This window comes from Mobula hypostoma, chromosome 13 (assembly GCF_963921235.1).
Source record: "Mobula hypostoma chromosome 13, sMobHyp1.1, whole genome shotgun sequence".
Lineage (NCBI taxonomy): Eukaryota > Metazoa > Chordata > Chondrichthyes > Myliobatiformes > Myliobatidae > Mobula > Mobula hypostoma.
The window spans coordinates 75998296-76013978 of record NC_086109.1 but is presented as its reverse complement, the minus strand read 5'-3'; the positions used below and the strand labels follow the sequence as shown (position 1 = coordinate 76013978).

General features: G+C 42.9%; 1 protein-coding gene across 4 annotated transcripts in view; it reads right to left on the bottom strand.

Moving 5' to 3' along the window:
* The window catches only part of myo5aa (myosin VAa), a 223058-nt gene that overhangs the window by 105724 nt on the left and 101651 nt on the right, over positions 1-15683 (bottom strand). For all 4 annotated transcript variants that reach the window (XM_063065969.1, XM_063065970.1, XM_063065971.1 and 1 more), the window contains exons 6-8: positions 5165-5308; positions 3509-3590; positions 2534-2641 (exon numbers count right to left, since the gene is read on the bottom strand). In XM_063065969.1, coding sequence (XP_062922039.1) covers positions 2534-2641; positions 3509-3590; positions 5165-5308 — 334 coding nt within the window. The remainder of the gene's footprint in view (positions 1-2533; positions 2642-3508; positions 3591-5164; positions 5309-15683) is intronic.

Sequence of the window (15683 nt, the reverse complement as noted above, 5' to 3'; positions counted from 1 at the left end):
CAGACTACAGAAGACAACAAACTGTGCATATATAAAAAGAAAATAAATAAATAAATAAATAAATAAATAAACAAACAAACAATAAATAAATATTGAGAACATGAGATGAAGAGTTCTTGGCAGTGAGTCCATTGGTTGTGGCAAAATTTCAATGATGTGTTACCCCCTTTGGTTCAAGAACCTGATGGTTGAGGGGCAGCAACTATCCCCGAACCTGATGAGGAGTCCTGAGGCTCCTGTACCTTCTTCCTGATGGCAGCAGTGAGAGGAGATCATGGCCTAGGTGGTGGGGGACCCTGATGATAGACACTGCTTTCCTGCAACAGCGTTCCATGGTTGGGATGGCTTTACCTGTGATGGACTGGGCCATTACTTTCTGTAGGATTTTCCATTCAAGGGCGTTGGTGTTTCCATACCAGGCTGTGATGCAGCCAGTCAATATACTCTCCAGTACACATCTATAGAAGTTTGTCAAAGTTTTAGATGTTATGCCAAATCTCCACAAACTCCTTAAGGGGTAGAGGCGCTGCTGCGCTTTCTTCATAATTGCACTTACACGCTGGGCCCAGGCCAGGTCCTCGAAATAATAACAGTGAGGGAATTTAAAGTTGTAACCATCTCCACCTCTGATCCTCCAATAAGGACTGGCTCATAAAACTCTGGTTTCCTTCTCTTAATGTCTATAATGAGCTCTTTGGTCTTGCTGACATTGAGAGCGAGGCTGTTGCTGAGGCACCACTAAGTCAGATTTTCAGTCTCCCTTCTAAAGTTGATTCATCACCACCTTTCACTTGGCCAGCAACAGTAGTGTCATCAGCAAACCTGAATATGGCACTGGAGCTGTGCTTACCGTCACAGTCGCAAGTGTAAAGCGAGTAGAGCAGGGGACTAAACATACAGCCCCATGGTGCACGTGTTGACAGATTTCGTGGAGGAGATGTTCTTGCCAATCAGAACCAACTAAGGTCTGCAAGTGAGGAATTCCAGGATCCCAATGTGCAAGGAGGTATTGAGGCCAACGCTTTGGAGTTTGTTGATTAGTTTTGAGGGGATGATGGAATTGAATGCTGAGCTGTAGTCAATAAAGAGCATGCTGATTTACGCATCTTGCTGTCCAGACGTTCCAGGATCAGGTGAAGAACCAATGAGACGGCAGCAGCTTCGGACCCGTTGCTCCATTCGGCAAATTGGAGTGATATCGGCAAATTTTAAAATTCTGACAGAAATTTCCCCTGAGCCAGGAGCACTCTGCGCTCAGCACCCAGCAGAGGCATGCAATGCAGTATGAGTACTGATGGTAACTATTAGTATGGATTAACATAAAACTACAGCAATAGAGATTTACTCCATTTGGAGAGAGAAAACACGTTCTTTCCGATAGCACCCAACCTCAGAGGACCGAGGATACACAGTCTATTAAAACCTGGAGTCACTGGAATTTTGGACAACTCGGGGATTTGCAGATCAGGAGGGAGCTGGACGATGTAACGAATCAAGAGGCAACGTGGCCAACTCCAGTATATTGAACATTAACTTACAAATGTGTTGGAAGATTGTTATTCTTTACTACAGCTGAAACAATATTATATTATTTAGAAAATTCATATTCTCCAAGCTGTTGCAAAGAGTTAGTCTACCTTGATAAAGTGCACATTCCTCAAAATCAATTTGTATTGATCTTGGCTCAAAAGTGCTTGATAAGCCAGCCCAAATTACTTCAACAATCTGGCTGGTATGAACCACACTGCAAGTAAAACAAAAGTTCAGGGAAATGAGCCGGTCTGGTGACAAATTCAGTGTTTGGCAGTACACTCAGAGGCCAGTTTATTAGGTCTCTCCTGTATCTACTACAGCGGTCACTAAATTTAGGTTCATGATCTTCTGCTGCTGTAGCCCATCCACTTCGTGTGTTATGCACTCAGAGGTGCTCTCCTGCATATCACTGTTGTAACGCATGTTTATTTGAGTTACTGACACCTTCCTGTCAGCTTGAACCAGTCTCACCATTCTCCTCTGACCTCTTCACCCACAGACTGCCACTCACTGGATGTTTTTATGCTTCTAGAGACTGTTGTGTGTGGAAATCTCAGGAGGTCAGCAGTTTCTGAGATACTCAAACCACCCTGTTTGCCACCAATAACCATTCCACTGTCCAAGTTACGTAGATCACATTTCCTCCCCATTCTGATGTTTTGCCCAAGCAGCAAATGAACCTCATGACCTGCATTCTTTTATACATTGAGTTGTTGCCACATGATTGGCTGATTAGATATTTGCATTGATGAGCAGGTCTACAGGTGTATCTAATATAGTAGCTACTGAGTGTACATTAGAGACGTTTGTTTCAAATCAATATTGGCTCAGTGACCATAAAATGCTGACTGTTACTTGGCTCTCTAATTATTTCTGAATCATCTGCAGCTATTTGTGGTTAAAGGAGGTTAAAGGGACGTGGTGAGCAAAATCTGGTCACTTGTAAATCCTGTATTTAAAACACCAGTTGAAAGCCAATGGAAAAGATTCTGCTATTTACCTAGTAATGTGAATGCCTGCCTTGTGTTCATCATTTCCTTTGCATCATCTATTCCCTCAATCACAGGATTGCCTCCAAGATTAGTGTAGTTGAAGTTCTGGGCTGGGCCTGAAAGCAAGAAACACCCACAAGTCAATTCATTTCCTTAATCGTTTTCCATGTGGACAAACGGCAGCAGTGGAATAATCTAATTTTTAAGAATTACATGCCACATTACAATATTAATACAGCTCACCCAACCCCATTATCGACCCTCCCTATCACGATAGCATAGTGGTTAGCGCATGCTATTACAGTGCGGGGTGTTCTGGAGTTTGGAGTTTAATTCCGACACTGTTCTGCAAGGAAGCTCTGCACGTCCTCCCCGTAGAATGTGTGGGCTTTTCCTGGGTCTTCAGGTTTCCGTACGGGTAGGTTATCGGGCATTGTAACTTGTCCTGTGATTAGCTGAGGGGTTAATCGGGTTTGTCGGGGGTAGATCGTGTGGCCTGGCCTGAAGGGCCAGAAAGGTCTACTCCATGCAGTATCACTGAATCAGACGAGCTAAAGCAGGCTGGGTGGCCACTTCCCTCAGCATCCTCACTTCATCTACTATGCCAGCCGGGATTTCCCAGCGGCCAGCCACTTTAATTCCACTTCCTATTCCTACATCAACAAGTTTGTCCACGTCCATCCATCCCCACGTCCACGTCAGGGCCAAAGGCAAATTGGAAGACAAACAATTGCTTCTATTGATACTGTTGGAGGATCTTCGTGCTGCAATACATCACTTGCCCTAGGGGACGTTTGTGTGTTTCCTTCATTATTGAACGACCCTAAACAATGTAGTCATGATAGATGCAAACAACAGACTAAAGAAGCATTGTACAGATCAACAGCACAACTCATCCTATGAATTTTGAAGAATTCAGCCCAAGATTTAAATATGGGTTTCTACACATTCACTTGAAATTAACAAAGTATCGGTGAACATACGCAATTGGAGATCCTTGAATTCTGGCAGATGTTTAGAAGCACACAGCTGGTAGAGAATATGGTAATTCCTTTCATCCTCTGCCTGAAAGACAAGAGACAACATCTCAAAATCTGCTCGTGCGCAGCCCTACAAATAGATCAGTACGATCCATAGCTAATATTTTTACTCCCCTCAACCTGTGTACCAATGCTTCAAGCTTCTATATTTTTATTCAGCCCTGCCAGTTCCAACAGACATTAACTAGAACCAAGCTCCATCCCTTGTTATAATGTTCTGGGCAAATTGGATGCTCCAATTATCCAAGGAGGTTCTGCAGCCTTAACCAAAGTTGGGCTTAAAAGACTCTCTCCCTCTCCCACCACAACTTCAACCTTCTCCATCACCACCTCAAAACACTCAACTCAAGCCTGTATTCTCTGGGGTTCAGAAGAGCAAGAGTTGGTCGCACTGAAATTTACTGAGTTCAGACAAGGCACAGCAGGATGGATATTTCCCCTGGCTGAGAAGCTTCAAAATGGGGGTGATAGTCTGAGAAGAGATAGGCCAGTAAAGCTGAGAAGCCATGCAATTTCTTCATTCAGAGGGTGGCGAATCTTTGGAATGGTCTACCATTCCATGCCATCAATGGATTTCAGCATAACAGGGAATCAGGGAAATTGGGAATAGTGATAGGAAACAAAGGTGAGGTTGATCAGACAAAATGTTGATGAACAGAGGTGTAGAGCCAGAGGGCCAGATGTCCATCTTCTGCTGTTCAATCAAATGCAGAGTATGTTTTTTTTTTAAAAAGGTTCTTCACCACGGTACGGAAGAAGCAGAAAAATGGCAATGCATAGAAGGCATTTTCAAGCTTGCAAAGTAGAACTCTGTTTCTCTGCACAGGGCATGGCTACACATAGAGGCTGTTGGGCACACCATCAGCATCTGATGCCACTCCTGACAGAGTGGAGCATGCAAATGAAGCTTGAAGTAACATGGCGGATTGAGCAGGAGAGTAGCCTTTAGGGGCAAAACTGAGCCTCTATAGGGGAGCCTGAGGCAGCCGTGGGCCCAACATGTCAAAGATTTTTTAAAGTTTGGGGGGGGAAGGACAATGTGGAGAAGTGAGAATGTTGCAATCCTTGTCCAGTGGGTTGCTAGAGAAGTGGAGACCTCTGCTCCAAGTCAGTTTGTTGCACCTTCTCCCCCCAACACCTCCCATATTCCAAGCTCATGGAAGCAACCACTGTCCAGAGCCGTTACCATAGTGTAGCCGGGAAGTAATTCTTACACTGGTATGGTGTATGATTGCATGAACAGCCAAATTTACAGCGCCACTCACCTGCATGCCTGGACACAATCAATCCCCCTCTGCCCAGTAGATGCTGTAACTGATGTGTGTTTCTGCTATTCGTAAAATTTCAGATGATACATCAGACAACACAAGAAAAGTGAAGAAGGAGATCTCATCTCAGTTGAGGCTAATGGATCAACTAGAAAGTATTCCACACCACATTCCCATTCCTAAATCAGTCTGCGTTCTGGCACCAAGTCTCCATGAAAGCCTCCCATGCAAAGCTTCATCCTCTTGCAAAAAATAGCAGCTGTCAGTGTAGGTGTCATATGCCTTGTGCACTTACACAGTGTCAAGGAAATTTGAAGCTGGTCGCACTCACCTGAAAAACAACTCTTGACTTTTCTAACAAGTAGGTTCTCATGTTAGCCCCTGTGATGCGATACTTCTTGTCAAACCCAATTTCAATGTATTTTCCAAATCGACTGCTGTTATCATTTCTGGTAGTTTTTGCATTGCCAATGGACTGAAAAGCAAAGAGATGCAAGTAGTTCCATTTTGCTCTATAAAATGATTCTTCCTCCAACATCAGATGTACAGCAGTTAGTGGGTTATTCGGGCTTCTAAGTTACTGTCTACATGGAGGAAATTTCTCTTCGACAATAATCACACTTGGGAGTATAATCATTATAGGATTTTCAAATTCTAAAATAAAATATGACCATTTGCAACAATATTGCCTCAATATAAAGTTAATCAGCACGATTTTACAATTAGGCACATTAAATACATATGTAATGTGCAATTCAAATTTACATTAGCAATTGGAATTAAAGATCACAAAGTTAACAAAATAACATTGAACTTGGCTGAAATACAATACAGACTGCAGTGTAATCGCTTTAGTCAATTACATGCTTCTCAAGTGATAAAGGCCAGAAGTGGTAAGTGGATGCAGGTGAGGTTATCATTTCAGCAGATCTGTTCTGGGTCCAGCAAGCAAGCACCATTATGAAGAAAGTACAGCAGTGCCTCCACTTTCTTAGGAGTTTGAGAACATTCGATATGTCATCTAAAACTTTGACAAACTTCTATGTATTTGTGGTGGAGAGTACATTGACAGGTTGTATCATGGCCTGGTATAGAAACAACAATGCCCTTGTATAAAAAGCCTACAAAAAGTAGTGGACACAGCCCAGTCTATCACGGATAAGGCCCTCTCCACCTTTAGGCACATCTACAGCATTGTTGCAGAAAAGCCACATCCATCACCATGGGCCCCCACCATCCATTATCATGGACCCCCACCATCCAGGGCATGCTCTCTTCTCGCTGCTGCCATCAGGTAGGAGGTCTAGGAGCTTCAGGACCCATACCACCAGGTTCAAGAACAGTTATTACCCGTCAACCATCAGGATCTTGAATCAGAGGAAATAACTTCACTCACCCTATCACTGAACTGGACTGATTTTCAAGGACTCTTTATCTCACGCTCTTGATATTCATTGTTTATTTATTTATTATGATCATTATTTGTTTTTTTTTCTCTTTCTTTTTGTAATTGCACAGTTTTGTTCCTCTTTTTCCCCTACATATCTGTTGTTGTCCACACTGTTGAGTGCAGTCTTTCATTGATTCTATTGTGTTTCTTGTACTTACTGCGATTGCTCGCCAGAAAAGGAATCTCAGGGTTGTATATGGTGTCATATGTGTAATTCAATAATAAATTTACTTTGAACTTTGATAGGCAGGTGAAAGAGGGAAGAGTAGAAATAGCAATAGAGGTTGGGAGGTGATAGGTGGAGGCAACGAAGGGCTGCAGATGATAGAATCTGCTAGGAAAGGGATGTATACCATGGAACCAACTAAGGGAGGTAGGGAGGACAGATGGGAACAGTGAGGGAGGGCACCCTGGGGGAAGAGTGTACAGGTCGTGGGGGGCTGTGGTGAGGGTTTGGTATTAGAGAAACGGAGCAGATCAGGAGAAGTTTGTATACAAAGGTTTTATTACAATACAACTCTGATACTCGCCTTCTCCAGATAGCCATAAAATAGCGAAAAACCATGGATTTGTTGAAAGAAAAGACTTCAACTCCCCTCCCACAGAAAAAGAAAAAGAAACAGAACTTGTAAATCCCCAAACCCTCCCTCACACAAAAAACTAACAGATCACTCACATGGAAAACAGCAGGAAAAACATCAAAAACCCCAACCCCCCAACCTCCTCCCTCGCAAAAAAAACAGCAATGATTACATCAAACCCCCAACACCCCCCTCAATCACAAAGATCTAACAGATCACTCACACAGAAAAGCACCAAAAACATCAGACCAAACCCCCAACCTCCTCCTTCGCAAAAACACAGCAATGATAACATCAAACACCCAACACCCCCCCACTCACAAAAATCTAACAGATCACTCACACCCAAATCCCCAACTCCTCTCTCTCACACATAGTATCATATCGCCCACTTGCCAATCTGCAACAAGAGAGAAAACACCGAAAACTGAAGGAAACCAATATAAAGTACCGTCCAACAATCACGTAAATGTCGGAATATCGAAAACATCCTCCCGTCAGCAAAAAAACTGAGTAGATCAGGAGGAGAGAGAAAAGGAAGAGAGGGACCTGAAATTGACTGGCTCAGGATGACCTGAAAAAGGAGAATTCAATGTTCACGCCATTGGGTTGCAGTGTCCCCAGGTGGAATATTCCTCCAGTTTGCTTTCAGCCTCTCCCTGGAGTTTAGGAGGCTAAGGACAGATGGGTCAGTGCAAGGATGCAGAAGTAAATTCAAGTGGCACGCAACCAAGAGCTCTGCTTGGCCATGCTCAACAAGGCAGTCACCTAGTCTATGCTTGGTCTCAGCAATGGGGGGGGTGGGGGGCACATCATGAGCACTGAATGCAACAAACAAGGCTGGAGGAAGGGTGCTGATGATTCAGCCTCACCTGCAAGGACTGTTTAGGTCCCGGAATGGAGAAGGCACAGGGACAGATGTCATACCTCCTACGGTTGAATGGGAAAGCGTCTGGGGAGAGAGGGAGGGATGGGCGAGCGAGGAGGGGTATGAAGGGAGGTACGTCATGTCAGCTGGAGGGCAGAACCCTGTACCAAACTGAAATCTGAAACCAGAGCCTGGATGTGAACTGGACCAGATCGCGCGCGGACTGACTGCCCTCTAACTACAAAGGCAAAAGAAGAAGAAAAAACATTCAAGCTTGCGATGTAAACCAATCCCAGAACATTCCTCTCATTCTTAGCTTACATGTGCAATAATCAATTGGAAAAATAAAGCACATCACCGGTGCTGATTACCAGCCAGCCACAGGAGCAGCGTGTACCAAAGGCAATGCTGAACACTGTGACCAATTAAGGACAACAGCAACAAACTGCAAGCAGCTCTGAAAACCAGAACGTTTCCAATTTAAGGCCACTTTAATTGTTTTTGTGCCTCTGGCATTGTTCTGCACAGAGACTAAAATCAGTCAATGATATTTACCCACACAAACAAATTTGTATATTACACACCTCTAACGAAAGGAAGCAGGGGAAGCAGGAATTTCCAACTTATTACACACCTGTAACAAAGAGAATCGGGGAACCTACAATGGGCATTAAATTTCCACCCTACCAGCAACACCCAAATACCAGGGCAGAAACTTAGATCGAGCAGTTTCCAGAACATTAAAGTGACAGTAATTTAAGATGACAAATTAGTGGCCACAGACTGGCTTGAGGTGTGGTGATTTTATTTAGACCCAAGTAACTTGATTCAAATTTGAATTATTTTATGTATCTCATGTTTAGACTCTCATCAGTAATATGGACAAGTCTGAGTTCTCAATTCAGTTGTAAGAATTGAAATTTGTTACTTTCCAATCTTCCTGCTACAAGTTTAATTGAAGACCATTTTAGTCATTTGTATACAGACAGAAATATGAAATATGGATGTCAAATCACACTCTACAAAATAGTCACAGCCCTGTACATCTGAAGATCATGCACTCCGATGGAACCAAATGTCTCTCCTGTTATTACTGCTGCTTTAATTCACCCTTCATCCTTTCATCCTGCCAAGCAGGTCTTCCTGCTCTGCATTTTGCAACTTCTACTGTCTTTGTCCATGTGGGGTTGTCTGTGTTCCCACTCTCTAAATGATCCCATTTATTCAGAAGTTCACCCCCACGGTCAGATACATTCCCCACCTTCCCTGTAGCTTAACGAGCTTGTTTTGTCTCCTTCTGCTGAGGGGTCTCCAATCTAAAATGTTCGTTTTGTTCCATATCCCAAACATGGAAAACCTTACACTGTCACCCTCCTGAACAGTCAATTCCTTAGAGCAAACTCATGACAGACCCAGGGTAACAGCGGCCCAGTGACAGTGTTTGGTGGATGATACCCAAAGGACTAGGTACCGTAGTTCTTCATAATCAAAAGCCCTGACATAACACCTTCACATTCTTCCCACTTCAGTTCATCCCACTCTAGAAATCCGGGCACAAAAAAAACAGCTTTCCATAAAGAAATACCAATGTTGGAAAATGTTGCTAATTTCAACATGAGACTCCGGACAGCCCATTTTTGGTGCTTTCTGCACCAATTTGTTCAAATGTTGTTTGCAAAACCAAATGCAGGTTTTATTTTTTCCATACAGCTACAGTCTGTATCTTGCTGTAGAAGCTTTTCAGTCCTTTCAGCAGCTAGTGAGTACTTTACCCTTTTATGTGGAACATCAGCAACTCCTAAATATAAAATGGCTTCATATTTCTCCCGTTACCCTGAACACTGTAATAATATCACCTGAAGCACTGTAATAATATCTTCTTCAATGTCCTAACATTCTTTACTATTCCCACTAATAAGACAAATGGTTTACTGTGCCCTCTCACCACCCACCAACACCCTGACTAAATAGCAATATCTGGCAAATATCCTGCTTTTGAAGACACTATATAGTTTACAGAAAAACCAGCTTTTATCCTAAAAGGGTTTGAATATTGCACAGAAATGTGTGTTACAAAGGAGTTTGTCAAATTATACCTTGTATGATATTTGAAATGAACTAGAGTACTTTATATGCTGCCTACATTATGATTTAGTTACTCAGATCAATGCGGCTCTGAACCAGAACCTACTCTAGACTAACTAAGCTGATTTGTGACAAGTACTTTATTATTAATTAGTGATCTAGCACAGAACAGGCCCTTTCAGCCCAACGAGCTGCACTGCCAGGCAACTCACCAATTTAACCTTTGCCTAACCACAGGATAATTTATAGTGACCAATTAACCAGCACTTGGCCAGCTGGTGGCGTAGTGGCATCAGTGCCGGACTTCAGAGCAAAGGCTCCCGAGTTCGAATCCAGCCAGCTCCCTTGCACGCTTTCCATCCGTGCTGGGTTGAGCGTCGAGCTAGCAACTTGGCCTCGTAAAAATAAGAAAGCCTGCTAAAAAAAAATGCCATCATGACGGCATCCCAATGACTCCACTCGGAGTTAAGGGCTTTCTTCTTCTTAACTACATCTTTGGACTGTGGGAGGAAAGCAGGACAGCGGAGGAAACCCACACACACACAAGAAGAACGTACTATCTTTCTTACAGTGGGTGCCAGACTTGAACTCTGAACTTCAACGCCCCGAGCTGTAATGGCATCACGCCAACCACTGTTACTCTGGCGCCCCTTTTACCCGCCTGTGTTAAGCGCTCTCCAAAAACTCTGTTCTTCGCCCACACAGTCTGTCAGCTGTGACTCAACTGATAGTAGTCTTGTTTCCAAGTCAGAGTTATTGGTTCAAATCCCGCTCCAGAAACCTGGGCACAAAAAAAATTTAAATACCATTCCAAATATTCGAAATACCAAAGGTGTCCCCAGCCATTGGAAGTTTATCTTCAGAGTGAAGTATTACATCTGGAGACACATCTCTCTCAGCTGGATGTATAAGAGCCCATGACACTCCTTTTGAATACAGCATGGAAGTTACTGATGTCATTTTATCCTGTCACTAGATTATCTGATGATCATCCATTGCTACTGATGGAAGCTCCCTGTGCAAAAAGTACTTGTCTTCATTGCCATATTGGGAACAATAACTGCACTTGGAAGAAACATTCAATTGGCTGCAAGGTATATTGGCAGTGAAGATGCTAAACGCAATTTTCCTCATTCAGCCTTCCAAATACATATTGCCCCTGAATTTATTTTATTTCTATTTCTTGGTGGCAAACAGCATGAACCAGCCCCTTTGAGTTACACCACCCAGCAACACCCAGTTTAACCCCAGCCGAATCGTGGGATAATCGACAATGACAATTAACCTACTAACCAATACATCTTTGGGCTGTGGGAGAAAACCAACGCAGTCCTGAGGACGTACGAACTTCTTCTGGGCAGCAGCGGGAAGAATTTTGTATGTTCTCCTGTGACAATTGTACTGCTTTATCTTTGATTGCAAAGGGAAAGGACGCAAGCGGCTGATGTTAGAAGATCTTAAAGTCCCTTGTCTAAAACATTGTACAACAAAACCAGTTTTATGCTTTGAATTGAGATACGATTTTCCATGGGCACCAGCTGTTCCCCGCCACAGTCTCAGCACGAGTCCGCAGAACACAGCCAGTCCATAAATTATTCAGGAATAACATGGTCCAGAACGAGGGGCCACAGTTTGAGGATAGAGGGGAAGCCTTTTAGGACCGAGATTAGGAAAAACTTCTTCACACAGAGAGTGGTGAATCTGTGGAATTCTCTGCCACAGGAAACAGTTGAGGCCAGTTTTGGCTATATTTAAGAGGGAGTTAGATATGGCCCTTGTGTCTACGGGGGTCAGGGGGTATGGAGGGAAGGCTGGGGCGGGGTTCTGAGTTGGAGGATCAGCCATGATCATAATAAATGGCGGTGCAGGCTCGAAGGGCCGAATGGCCTACTCCTGCACCTATTTTCTATGTTTCTATGTAAGAAATGGGAGGAGGCCTTATAACCCCTCAAATCTAAGATGCCATTAAGCCAGAAAGAGCGAAGAGATTTATGAGGATGTTGTCAGGTTAGGAGGAACTGAATTAAGGAGAAAGGTTGAGCAAGTTGGGACTTTTCTTTTACTGAAGTGTAGAATGAGAGGTAATATTGTATTGATGTAAAATATGATGAAGGGCACAGCTAGGATGAATGTGCAAAGTCTTTTCCCTAGGGTTGGGGAATTAAGAACTAGAAGGAAAAGGTTTAAGGTGAGGGGTAGAGATTTAATAGGAATGTGAGAGGCAACTTTTTTACCGAGAGGGTGATCTTTATATGGAATAAGCTGCCAGAGGAAGAGGTTGAGGCAGGTATATTATCCACATTTAAAAAGGTGCCTGAACAGGTAGATGGATAGGAAACGTTTAGATGAAGGGTGATAAAGGGGACTAGCTTAAACAGGAATCTTGGTCTGCATGGACCAATTCGCCCAAAGGGCCTCCATCCAAACTCTCTGACTGAGATTATGATTAACCTGATCTTCCATCTTCCTGCCATTCTCCCATTCCACCAGAAAGGAACAGCATGGTAGTGCAGTGGTTAGTTAGCACAACACTTTACAGTACAGGTGGCCTGAGATCAGTTCCCACCACCGCCCGTAAGGAGTTCGTTTGCTCTCCACGTGACCGTGTGGGTTTCCTCCCACAGTCCAAAGATGTACTGGTTGGTAGCTCAACTGGTCATTGTAAATTGTCCCGTGATTAGGCTAGGGTTAAATTGACAGATTGCTGGGCAGCATGGCTTGAATGAGTAGAAGGGCCTAACCTGTGTTGTATCTCGATAAATAAATAAACAATGTGTCTGCCTCCACACCTCTCTAGGACAAAGAGTTTCAAAGATTCATGACCCTCAGAAAATTCCTCCTTATCTCCATCTCAAATGGGTGACACCTGATTCTGAAACTGTGCAGCCTTTTCTAGATCCCTCACAGAGGAGAAACATTCCCCTCCCCCACCCCACAATCACATATTATTTCAGTAAGATAACTTGCTTGGTATTCTCCTTTCCTCAGAAGCATTGGCTAAAATTATGATGTATTTAATGTCACACCAATTCCAAGAAACCGGGAAATGACCTTGGAGTCTTCCTGAATCCACTCCCCATCAGTCAATGCGATAAACATGCAGTTATCCATAGAAACAAAAACATTGTTTCAAATAGTCTTCAATCTTTTCCAACACAAAGATTATATTTAGGAAAATAATTCAAGATTTTGATGGGGGGAAAAATCCACGGGTGAGAAAAGTGAACGATGAAAATGTGTGAAGTTGGCGGTTCTTTGAAACACCATCCGCACCATCCCACCAGGCTCTCAAGTCTGCTTCCTTCTTTCGCTGGGACAGATGTTCTCCCTGGTGCTTCTGTTAGTACTTCTTTCCTTCAAGAAAGAGTGTTGCAAGACATCCTAAAAGACATGCAGGCAGGCTAACTGGACACAAATGTGGATTGGGTATAGCTGATGGGCACACAAGGAAGAACAGATGATAGGGAGGTAGGGAAATGGGACTGCATGGGTTCCCAGTCTTTTTTTTATGCCATGGACCCCTTCCATTAAACAAGGGATATGGGGATCCCAGGTTGGGAACCTCTGAGTTAAAGGAATTTCTATGAGACTCAAGGGGCAGAATGGTCTCATTATCGATCGTCAGGATACACAAAGGCACCTCAAACTGGAAAGGCTACTTTTATGGCAAATGTTTACATTGCGAGTAAAACCCTTCCAAGACTGCTTGTTAACTTTTAACACACATCAAATGCTGGAGGAACTCAGCAGGTCAGGCAGCTTCTAAGGGTTTCAGCCCGAAACACCGACTATACTTTTTTCCACAGATGCTGCCTAGCCTGTTGAGTTCCTCTAGCGTTTTGTGTATGGTGCTCCGATTTCCAGCATCTGCAGATTTTCTCTTGTTTGTTAACTTTTAGTTACCTTTTAATCCCCAGTGAATATACCATTGCATGCAAAAGTTTGGGCACCCCGATCAATATTTCTGTTGCTGTGAATAGCTAAGCGAGTAAAAGATGAACTGATTTCCAAAAGGCATAAAGTTAAAGATGACACATTTCTTTAATATTTTAAGCAAGAAAACTTTTTTATTTCCAACTTTTATAGTTTCAAAATAACAAAAAAGGAAAAGTGCCTGAAGCAAAAGTTTGGGCACCCTGCATGGTCAGTACTTAGTAACACCCCTTTTGGCAAGTATCACAGCTTGTAAGCACTTTTTGTAGCCAGCTAAGAGTCTTTCAATTCTTCTCTGGGGGATTTTCGCCCATTCTTCCTTGCAAAAGGCTTCTAGTTCTGTGAGATTCTTGGGCCATCTTGCATGCACTGCTCTTTTGAGGTCTATCCACAGATTCTCAATGATGTTTAGGTCGGGGGACTGTGAGGGCCATGGCAAAACCTTCAGCTTGCACCTCTTGAGGTACTCCGTCATGGATCTTGAGGTGTGTTTAGGTTCATTATCCCATTGTAGAAGCCATCCTCTTTTCATCTTCAGCTTTTTCACAGACGATGTGATGTTTGCTTCCAGAATTTGCTGGTATTTAATTGAATTCATTCTTCCCTCTACCAGTAAATGTTCCCCGTGCCACTGGCTGCAACACAAGCCCAAAGCATGATCGATCCACCCCCATTCTTAACAGTTGGAGAGGTGTTCTTTTCATGAAATTCTGCACCCTTTTTTCTCCAAACATTGCTAAAATAAAGTTCTATTCAAAAAGTTCAAAGGAACGTCGAAACAAGCCTGATGCATTTTGGAAACAAGTCCTGTGGACTGATGAAGTTAAAATGGAAGCTTTTGGCCGCAATGAGCAAAGCAGAGTGCCCAAACTTCCGCTTCGCCCCTTTTCCCTTCTTTGTTATTTTGAAACTGTACAAGATGGAAATAAAAAAGCTTTCTTGCTTAAAATATTAAAGAAATGTGTCATCTTTAACCTTATGCCTTTTGGAAATCAGTTCATCTTTTACTTGTTTAGCTATTCACAGTAACAGAAATTTTGACCAGGGGTGTCCAAATTTTTGCATGCCACTGTCAATACCTTCCAGCCTTAGAGATGTCTCTTTGACAGTGAATCAAACACTTGATACCTTTGGCATTGCGGTACATCACTGCCCATCACACTGGGACCTCATCAGAAGAATGGGTCAGCAAATAAGCAAAAGCAACAGGAAGTAAACTGCAAAAGAGAACTACCATACAGCTGTCTCCACCAGTCACAGTTTATGGCGCACCCGAACGGAAAGATTAGGTTTGAAGGAAGTTCATTCCTATAAAATGACTTACATTAAAGTTTCTCAGAAAATTCCACGCTATCAACTTATGAAACTAACTCTCCATTTTGCTTCAATATTGAAGTTTAAAAATGGCAGTCTACTAATCACATTTGAGAAGTACAACTTGTGTCATGCTATGATAGTTTTAATTTAATATCAATAGGTGATAAATTATATAGGTCAAAGATATTATGAACATCCAGTAAATGCATAAATGTAGCCAATGTACACACCAGTCAGCACAAATTTAAATCCACACTCTTGCAGTAAACTCAACACTTCAGTTCTCCCAATTTAGTGTCACTCAGTATGATCTGATACACAATCAGGATTCATAATTAATCTTGACAGTGCTTGCCTCGTAAACAAATTGCAGGTATTAGTTACCTGAGAGGAGATCAATTCCTCGCCATAATCTGAAAAGCTAGATCTCTTTCATTAATGCCGAGGATCACTAAATTGAGCAGTTGTAATCAAGGAGATATTCAGATTAATCTAGTTCTTTATGTCAACAACTCAGGAAGAGCTTAGAGAAACAGCTTCACCAGGGTAACTTCTCAGGCTTTGATCTGTTACAGAGGAGGCAAGAGACCGCAGGCACTGGAATAGGAAGCAAAAA